Below are 10,527 nucleotides of genomic sequence, written 5' to 3'. Positions count from 1 at the left end.
TATTTTATATTATTTGTGACTATTGAGAAGGGTGTGAATTTAATTTTTTAATTACTGTTTTTAATTACCACAAGTTAATATTAAGTGTAAAGTCTTTGAAGTCTTGAATTTGGGGACTAGGGTTGTAATTCACATGTATATTGCTTACTGCTCATGTACAAGATCCCCAGTTCAACTCCAGCACCACAAAGAAAAGACCAAAATGCTGTTTTCATTTTTTGTATTTCTCTTTAATCTAGAAAAACCTTATAGGGATTGAATAAATTATTGTAATTCTTCTTTCCCATTTTGGATTTTATAGAAGCAAGGTTAAAAAAAAAATTAAATGTTTTGGAGACAGAAAAGCCCAGCTTCAAATCTTTTTAACAGTTAAATGAGCAACTTTGTTTATCTTTGTTTCGATTTTTTTGTCTGTAAGTAGGTATAGGCACCCTTGCTTGTTATAGGATTTAAATCAGACAGTTTATGTAAGCTTTTCAGTTAGTGTATCTAGCAGCTGCATAGGAATCTTTTACTTTTCTCTGATAACTGACTGAGTGATATTTATATACTTTTCATTTTAAAAAAGAAAATAAAATTAATAAACTTTGGACTTTGTGTTATTGTTGATAGTAACCAATTATTGTTTTTCATGTGCAGCATACCCTGCTCCTCTAACAAGTGTCAGAGGCAGAAAACCTCTTTTTGGAGAAATAGGACATACTATTATGAACTTACTTGTTGTAAGTACCTGAACTATTGTGTTGTTTGAAATATAGTTTCTTCAAGCATTTATTTAGTATATTTCACCTATTTTATTTATCCATTTTAATTTGGAGTACTTGGTATTTGAATGCACATTTATAAGTCCTAAACCACTTAATATAAATGAGCTCTGCTTTTTAGAATACAGCGTCTCCTAATTTATGTGTTTCTAATTCTGATTGCCTTTTGGTTCCCTGTAATGTTTTGTTCTTGCATATTGAGGTAATGGGAGACTTCCTCACAAACCTCTGGAGTTGATGAAGCTGGGTAAAGGTGCTGTTAGTAAAGTAAACCAGCACTGTGATGTTGAACACAGTCTGATCTCGGAGTCCTCATTTGTAGGAAAGCATGGATAAGGTGGTCTCTGAGATTCTCTTCCTCCCATACCGTTATCATCAGGATTTGCTTGTTACTATATAAAAGATTTAGTAGACCTACTTTCAAATTCCATCGACAGCCAGCTTGAAGCCTCTCAGTTTTCTGTTACTTTTTCAAAACATGGGAGGTAATCTTGTAAGCGAATAGTGTTCTGTTGCGTGTGTCAGAAGATTCAGGTCAGGGTCAGTGGTAGCATTTGGCGGGAGTGCTAGGTGGAGGAAACCACTTATCTCATAGTGCTTGTAAGCAAAAAGAAACTGAAAGGGTCTGGAATCCTTATAGTCCCTCCAAGGATGTGCCTTAGCTACCGAGGCCGTACCTCCGAGGCATTCCACCTCGTCCCACAGAGCACTGGAAGTGAATACACCTTTAACATAGGAGCTTTTGGGGGACACTTAAACAGAAATGACTTCTATTTTAACAGAGCTGTAACAGGAAAGGAGAGCAGTCTGCACACACTGTAAACTTCTTTCTGAGAATATTCTTCATTACTTTTGAGAAGTTGTTGGAAGAATTAGTTTGTGGGGTTTCCTTGGGGGGAGATGTTTTGTTTTTCAAGCTGGGACTGTCTTTCTGTGTAGCACTTTGATAGGACTGTCAGAAGACTCAAACTGTAGAAGCTACTGGAAGTGTTTAGTGGATGACTAAATGTTGATGAACTTTGATCATTTTATGTAGGATCTTCGAAATTACCAGTATACATTGCATAACATCGATCAGCTATTGATTCATATGGAAATGGGAAAAAGCTGTATAAAAATACCTCGAAAAAAGTACAGTGATGTAAGTGTACTTGACCTATCCACATCTAAAGACATTGGAACAGAGGAGTTCCTGAGACTGGAATTTGTTTGTTTGTTTGTTTGTTTGTTTTGAGTCAGGACATCTAATTCATAACAACATGTTTTTATATATTTAAAATTTGTTAATAGAGAATTTATTTGACTCAGTTTTTCATCCTTTTAAAATTGCTTTATCTATTAATTGAGGAGATTTTACCTCCTGCCAGCCTTCCTGCCAGCCTATCTGTCTGTCTGTCCATCTTTGTTAAATTCCCAAGGAGTTGTTTAGACTAAAGCTAGGTAATTATGAAGTTAATCAATAATAATACTTCTAGACTAGACATAAATGTTTCTTAACAAATGTGGTGTTTCCCCCCTCAGGTAATGAAGGTAATACATTCCTCTAACGAGCACGTCATCAGTATTGGAGCTAGTTTTAGTACAGAAGCAGACTCTCATCTGGTCTGTGTGCAGAGGGATGGAGTTTATCAGACTCAGGCCAACAGTGCCACTGGCCAGCCAAGGAAAGGTAATCATGGTGCCCTCACAAGAGGCCCTCCAAGGAGAAACAGACACCCATTCTCTATTTGCTGAATTAATGATGGATGGTATGCTTAACATTTCAGCTTGTATAGATAATAGATCAAGAATTGCCTCTATTTTGTGTTTTTTAATTTCTGACAACACTAGATGTAAAGATTTAGAAGTCTGTTCTTTTTGGCACCTAAAGTGTATCCCATTGTGTGAGAATCTTCTTTTCAGTAGTTTCTCTCTGGAGTGAGATGTTTTCATATTTCTTCAGTCTCGGCTCAGCTTCTTTTGCTTGGGAGGCCACAGGGTGGACAAGGAGAAGAAACTGGGGATGGAGAAATGATGAAGATTGCGGAGTGAGCAGCCTCTTGGACATTAGCCTCAGTTCTGGCTGCTGCCATTCCCAGATTGTGGGGAAAGGCCTAAGAAATTGGAAGTTGAGTGAAAGCTAGGCAGTTCATAACATTAACACATTGTTACAAGATAACATTAGAACAGCCTGATGTTCTCCCCGGGAATCATTTTGTCTCCAGTTGTAAAGGTAATGCTGCCGGGCGTGGTGGCGCACGCCTTTAATCCCAGCACTTGGGAGGCAGAGGCAGGCGGATTTCTGAGTTCGAGGCCAGCCTGGTCTACAAAGTGAGTTCNAAAAAAAAAAAAAAAAAAGGTAATGCTGTATCCCATCTGTAATACATTTTGCAAGCAGTGAAAAGAAGTGGGTGCTGGAGCGATGGCTCAGAACTTAAGAGTTGTTTTGTTTTGCTCTTGCAGAGCCTGACTTTGGTTGCTCTCTTCTGGACTCAGAGGCTACCTGCAAAACAAACACACACACATCTTTGCAAAATAAGGCCACTGTTGATATTTTCATGTTTATGAATATGTAGGTTGCATAGATAGTTTTAGACTTGATTTTATACTTTTATATTTTGTCTCTTACCATTAACTGACATTTTTGTGATTAAAATTTAAAAGTTCTCTGTGTGTGTTTCTGCATGTACATATATGCACATGTGGAGATCAGAGTTACATAGGATGTTTTCAGCTCTTTTGCCAGCTTGGATTTTTAGCTAGGTTCTTACTGAGCCTGAGCCTACCAGTTCCCTAGGCTTATTAACTAGTAAGTCCCCAGGATCCCCTTGCTTCTGCCTTTGCTGGGATTGTAACTGTGACCACCACATTTAATCTTTTACATGAGTGCTGGGATTCTGAACTTTTATCTTCATTCCTGTACAGCAGGCGCTTTACTGACCAAGTCGTCTTCACAGCCTGTAAATTTTTGGAGTTTTAAGTATTTATTGTTTTTTAATAGGATATATTTTCATTGTGGTAAGACTATTTGTATTTATGCTGTGGTGAAAAAAAGTATCCCCTTAACCACTGAGGGCCTTGTTAAAGGATGACAAACCAGTCCACTGTCTGTGCGTCTTTCCAGAGGCTCTGTGTAATATACACATCAGGCAAGGGCATGCATGCACATACTCAAGACGCATCTTACAGATAACTTGTAGTACTTGCTCCATTATGCACCTTGCTTTGTTGTTTTAACACCTCTTACAGGTGATTCTATGTCAGTGAAGAACTTTAACTCTGTAACTTTCCACTTGGCAATTATTTATCCTTTAATTCTCTCATTGTCATAGTTGGTTACCATTCCTCAGCTACTTACAAAAATGTTGTTATGACACCTTGTATACATGCATATTATGTTTCTAGGGGGGAAATTATGGTCAAAAGTTATATTTGCATTTTCCTTTTTCTATTTTTCATTTGTGTGTGGTGTTTATTTGTGTATGCAAGCATGCTTTTGCATGTCTGTAGGTACACATGTGTGTAGTTGTATGTATAGTTCTTTCTCCCAGCCCATGTGCCCAGAAATAAGACTCAGACTCAAATGCCTTGGCCATGTAGCTGGGTTCTTTTCTGACTAAATATAATTTAAAATATCCCATTTATTTTAAACTACATTCTACCACATGGCTGGTTACCTATGCTCACAGTCTTCTCACGTCTTCCCAGGAGAATCTCCTGTACCTGGTTCTCTCCCAGAATTCTTTCTGCTTCCCAGATGTTCTACCTCCCATTTCCTGCCTAAGCCACTGCTTTTTAATTGACAGGTGATGGATTCATACAATGCCCTGTATTCTTTCTACAGGTGTGCATGTGGAGACCTCTTGGGAGGCAGGATGTTGTAGTTAGGGTTTATTGCTGTGAAGAGATACCATGACCTCTACAATTCATTCATTCTCATTCATTCATTCTTCCTCTCTCTCCCCTCCTCCCTCCCTCCCTCCCTTCCTTCCTCCTTCTCTAAGACTTATTTATTTTATGTATATGAGTACACTGTCACTCTCTTAGACATGCCAGAAGAGGGCATTGGATCCCATTATAGATGGTTGTGAGCCACCATGTGGTTGCTTGGAATTGAACTCGGGACTTCTGGAAAAGCAGTCAGTGCTCTTAACTGCTGAGCCATCTCTCCAGCTCTCAACCCCTACAACTCTTACAAAGGAAAATAATTATTGGAGCTGGCTTACAGTTTCAGAGGTTTCGTCCATTATCATTATCATTATGGCAGGAAACATGGTGGCATGCAGGCAGACATGATGCTAGAGAAGGAGCTGAGAGTTCTACATGATCTACATGTAGCCAGCAGAAGGTGACTGCCACACTAGGCCTAGCTTGAACATAGAAGACCTCAAAGCCCAGCCCCGTGGTGAATTTTTTTTCCAATAAAGTCATATTTACTCCAATAACACCACACCTCCTAATAGTACCACTCCCTATAGGCCTAGCATTCTCACACATGAGTTTGGGGGGGTCATTCCTATTCAAACCACCACACAGGGTCTCTCAGTAAAACTCAGAGCCTGTTGATATGGCTAGTCTTCTAGTTGTCTTGGTCCGAGGAGTCAGTCTCTGCCTTCAAAGGCTAGAATTCAGGCAGGCCATCACAGGATTACACCGAGGATTTACACGGGTTCTGGGGATCTTAACCCTGATCCTGATGCCTACATAGGAAAGTACTCTAAACTCTCCTCACAGAGACTTATGCAATTCATGTTTACCTGCAGTGAATTTGATTCATGACACCCTCATTAACAAAAGCATAAACAATTTTTTATGTAATAATAAAAAAAGAGAAAAGGAAAGAGGAAAGAAAAGGAAAGAAAAATAGAAGTGTGAATCAATTGTTTTAAAGATGGTATAATAAAGTCTGCAGGAGACTCATATTCTGTCTAACGTGGGCTCCACAGGAATTTTGGGTTTAAATCCTGACATGACAAATTAGAAAGGCCTAAATAGGCTAAAATGTGTGTGATTTTGAGTATTGTGGTTGATTTATTGTTCCTCTGGGACAGAGGGCAAGCTCCAGGTTGTCCTGGTTACCGGCTGAAGGATGTGCTGATCTGGGGAAAGGGTTTGTCTTTGTGTTTTTGGAAAAGGTGATTAAGGTATTTACCCCTTCCAGAGTTATATGGATCAGATTTGATAGAGGGAGACCCCCTGCGAACTAGATTCCAGAGAATCAAACAAAATGTTTATCTTGATGATATTAAAACATTCATCATTTGAAACACTATTTTATCCAATATTGTAATTTTGTTTTAATTTTTATTGTATTTTTAATGTGTTATGAGAATAACATTTATCAAATATTTGAAATGCAGAAACTCCACATTTTGAGTAATAAATACAGTAGAGGATGAGCAGATTAGAATATAACTTGTTATTTGTTATCAGTGACAGGTGCAAGTTTTGTGGTGTTCAATGGTGCTCTGAAAACATCTTCAGGATTTCTTGCCAAATCCAGCATAGTCGAAGGTATGAGCTTCATATTTTATTGTTTTAATATAAAGTTATTTTTAATATAAAGTTATTTTTCTTTACCTTTAATAAATCTATTTGTGGGGCTAGTGAGATAGCTCAGCAGTTAAGAGCACTGGCTGCTCTTCCAGAGCTCCTGAGGTCAATTCCCAGCAACCACATGGTGGCTCACAGCCATCTGTAACAGGAGCTGATATCCTTTTCGGGTATGCAGGGGTATGTGCAGATAAAATACTCATACATTAATTGGAAAAAAAAAAAAGAAAAAATAGATCTTTCAGGTATGGTAGTACCCGGGAAGCAGAAGTGGATTTCTATGAGTTTGAGGCTAGCCTGGTCTAAATAGTGAAACCTTATCTCAAAACAAAACAAAGAATATATTTGATGCTTACAAAAGAACAATGTAAGTTGTTAAAAACAGTAGCACAAACTTATATGAAATGATCTCTTAGCCTAGAGCATGACAGTACTGGATTACTTCGCCTTCTTTCTCCTCTACTTAAGAGTTAGCTACTAGACTGACTACTGTGTGTATTATTTTCTAACATTATAGCATATTTACAAAATGTGTTATGTCATTATGCTTATTAAGATATTTTATTTAAAATTCACTTTATCTTTCTAGTCTATGCATATTTTGTAACCTTAGCTTGTTCAATTTCAGTGCCTTTAAATATTTTGTGACTATGTGATAATTTGTTCATCTGACCATGAACTTCTAGATTGTTGTTTATGGCAAACAGTAGTGCTAATATATATCTATGATTGGAATTCCTGAGCCAATTAGATTGGTAAATGTTGATTGATTTTGCAAAGTGTTTGTACCAATCCTCGTTACTCTTAGGCTGTTAAATTCTTCACTAGTCTACATAGTCTCCAAGACATGGTATTACCAGTCTACTTAATTTTGTCAGTTTCTTAGATATTTCTTGTTTTGTTTTGTTTTGTTTTAAGAATTATTTATTATTATATCTAAGTACACTGTAGCTGTCTTCAGATGCACCAGAAGAGGGCGTCAGATCTCATTACAGATGGTTGTTAGCAACCATGTGGTTGCTGGGATTTGAACTCAGGACCTTCGGAAGAGCAGTCGGTGCTCTTAACTACTGAGCCATCTCTCCAGCCCTAGATATTTCTTACTATGGTCATTATTAGCATATTTCTTACTCATTAGCAAGTAAAACATCTTATTTCATATTTATAGACTGTGTTATCTTGTTTGTGAGATACTCATTCACAACTTTTGCCTATTTTCTATTGATTGCCTTTTTTTCTAACTGCTTTGTAGTTTGTTACATATTGTAGATTCCCCTTCATATTTAAAGTAACAGATAGTAATTGTTGATATTTGTGTAGAGGGTATTTTGATAATTTGGAACATCTATAGAATGTATAGTGGTCAAGTCAGGGTAGCTACCATTTTCATCTACTTAAACCGTTGTTATTTCTTTGTGTTAACTAACTTGAGATTCTTCTGCAAGCTCTTTATAACATATAAATTGTGAATTTTAGTTGCCTTTCTGAATGCACAGCATTCTTGGTATGTGCTTGTGTTATGGTAACTATCATTTAATTTCTTTTTCTGTCCTGCTTTCTATCTTTCCTAACTTGTAGGAGCCACTACTTTATTTTCTTGTGTTATAGTAACTCTTTTATTATAATATCCACATGTGACTGAACATCTACATGGGATGCTTTCCTTTCTGTGATTGTGCACTTAATCTAATGTCTGACCTCTAGTTCTATCCACGTTGCTGTAAATGACAGGATTTCAGTTGGTTTTTTGTTTGTTTGTTTTTTTCCTGGCTGAATAATATTCCATTATTTCTCTATACCATGTTTTTTATTCATCTGTTTAAACACCTCCGTTTATTTAACATTGTGGCTATTCCGAATAGCGCTAAATCAGAGGATGTGGAAGTATCTCTCACTCTCTTTTTTTCTATATTTTTGTTGTTTCTTTGGAGGAGAACATCCGAGGGCATTCAGACAGGGTCTTGCTATCTTAGGCTAGCATGGGCTCACTGTGTAGCTCTGGCCAAGCTCAAATCCTCAGCTCTTCTGCCTGTGCTTTCTGAGTGTTGAGGTCATAGACCTCTGCCATCATGTCCAGCTTAACTCTGATTAATTATTTATTTCATTTGAGGTACATCCAGTAGGTGACTAGTTGGATCATAAGTTATTTCTAACTTTGGCTTATTGAGCAACTCATGTGCTATTTTTCCATGATGGCATTACTGTCAACAGTGTATAACAGTCTCTTTCTCTGCTTGGAAATGGAGCTTGGTGCTCGAGCACTAGCTGGGCATGCGCTGAAGCCCTGGCCAGTTCCCAGCATTTGGTTTATTATTTTGTGGGTTTTTATTATTATTATAGCCATTCTTACCTGGATGAAGAACTATGATGGTTTTATTTGCATTTCATTGTAGTGATGCTAAATATTTCTTACACATTTCTAGAACTTCTTTAGAAATGTGTCATCAGATCATTTGTGAATTTTTTTAACCAGCTTTTGATTTTGTGCAACAAAGATTCGGTTTGTAGTCCTGGCTAGACTCAAACTTGTTATCCCCACATCTGCCTCCAGAATGCTGGCGGTGATACCCCCAGTGCTAGAAATGGTCTCTCTTGGCATGCATGTTTTAGTCTGCTGTCTTCTTTCCTCTGTTATTCAGGAAAGGCTTAATTTGTTGTACATTTGTTAGCTAAGCTCTGGGTTGTCTTTTTACATGTATATTCTTTCTCGGTCCTTTGAGTACTGGGATTCAAGGCAGGAGCCACACCCAACAGGGCTTTCAGTTCTTACAAGATACACAGAGAGAAAGTCCTACTTATGCGTAACTTTTAAATCATTTCTCTGTGTTTTCTTGTAGCAGGTTCACATTTTCAGGTCTTACTTTTGGGGTTTTGGTTTACTTTGAGGAGATTTTGTGCTTGACAAGAGAGGAGACCTGGTGTGAGTGGGTAATCATCTGATGGCACCATTTATTGAGACTTTGTTTGTTTTTCTACAGTGAATGTCTTGGCACCTTTGTTAATAATCAGGAGGCTTAAGTGGGTGATTTATCCTGGGGTTTTCTGTTCTGCTCTGGTGTGTGTGTGTGTGTGTGTGTGTGTGTGTATTTAATGCTCTTGGGGATCTTATAGCTTTGCAGTATGTGTGGGGTGATGAGGTATTAAGACACCTCAGTCTCTCTCCTTCTCTTAAGATAGATCATTTTAGCTACTCCAGGTCCTTTGTGCTCTCCTGCGAGTGTTAGGGGTGGGAACTTGCTTATTCCCCTGTCCCTGTGAAAGTGACAGTGGCATCTAGATGGAGAGTATTTTGAGTCTGTCATTGTTCTGGATAACATCAATGTTTTGACTATTTCAATCCTTTTCATTCACCAACATGGCCATGTCTATGCTTGCTTGTGTCTTCAAGTCTTTCGTACATATTTTGTCATTTTTACTGTAGAAATCATCTGGTTTCTTCACTAAGTTTATTCCTTTTTGTTATTGTTGTGAGAGGAATTGCTGCCTTAATTTCCTTGTCAGCAAGCTTGTTGTGTATATAAACATGCTCCCTATTTTTATCTTGATTTTGTGTTCAGTTTTAACATATCTGTGCCAGATTCATACAGTTTGTAAATAGGAACAGTCTGACTTCCCTCTTGGCCTGTTTGGATACCAGGCTTAGTATCTGGTAACTACGCTCGTGTTCTAAGAGTAGTGAAAAAGGAGGGGTCTCGGCTTTCCCCTTTCTTTGTGGTATTTGCTGTGGGTTTGTCCCATACTGCCTTTTTTATTTTAAGGCATGTACCTTCTAAACCTTCCAAACCTAATTTATTGAGATTTTTTTCATAAATGGATGTTGAATTTTATCCAGTGTTTTCTTCTGAAAGATGATTAATCCATGGTTTTTGTCCATCAGTTGGTGTGCTGTTTATTGATTTGCATATGTCTAATCATGTTTGCATCCCTAGGGTAAATCCTACTTAATCATGGGGCATGATATTATTGTACTGTGACTAAAAAGCTTACCTTACTGTCTTTATTTGTATACCCTAAAATCATTCTTAACTTTATGAAATAGTTTTATTTTCCTAGTGGGAAAAAAAGTCATTTAAATGATTTACAAAGGATATTTAAAACTTGTATCTTGAAACAAAAATATTTTAATAATAAATTCTGTTACTTGGCACATATTCTTTCTTTTTTTTTTTTTTTTTTTTTTTTTTTTTTTTTTTTTTTTTTTTTTTTTTTTTTTTTTTGTCTTTTGTTTGTT

General features: G+C 37.3%; 1 protein-coding gene across 3 annotated transcripts in view; it reads left to right on the top strand.

The window, feature by feature from the left end:
* The window catches only part of Zfyve16 (zinc finger FYVE-type containing 16), a 50,194-nt gene that overhangs the window by 29,379 nt on the left and 10,288 nt on the right, over positions 1-10,527 (top strand). For all 3 annotated transcript variants that reach the window (XM_029468386.1, XM_021180901.2, XM_029468385.1), the window contains 4 exons: positions 640-722; positions 1,801-1,905; positions 2,286-2,433; positions 6,177-6,257. In XM_029468386.1, coding sequence (XP_029324246.1) covers positions 640-722; positions 1,801-1,905; positions 2,286-2,433; positions 6,177-6,257 — 417 coding nt within the window. The remainder of the gene's footprint in view (positions 1-639; positions 723-1,800; positions 1,906-2,285; positions 2,434-6,176; positions 6,258-10,527) is intronic.

This window comes from Mus caroli, chromosome 13 (genome assembly GCF_900094665.2).
Source record: "Mus caroli chromosome 13, CAROLI_EIJ_v1.1, whole genome shotgun sequence".
Classification (NCBI taxonomy): Eukaryota; Metazoa; Chordata; class Mammalia; order Rodentia; family Muridae; genus Mus; species Mus caroli.
The sequence above is the reverse complement of the archived record's forward strand: the minus strand, read 5'-3'. Positions and strand labels throughout refer to the sequence as shown.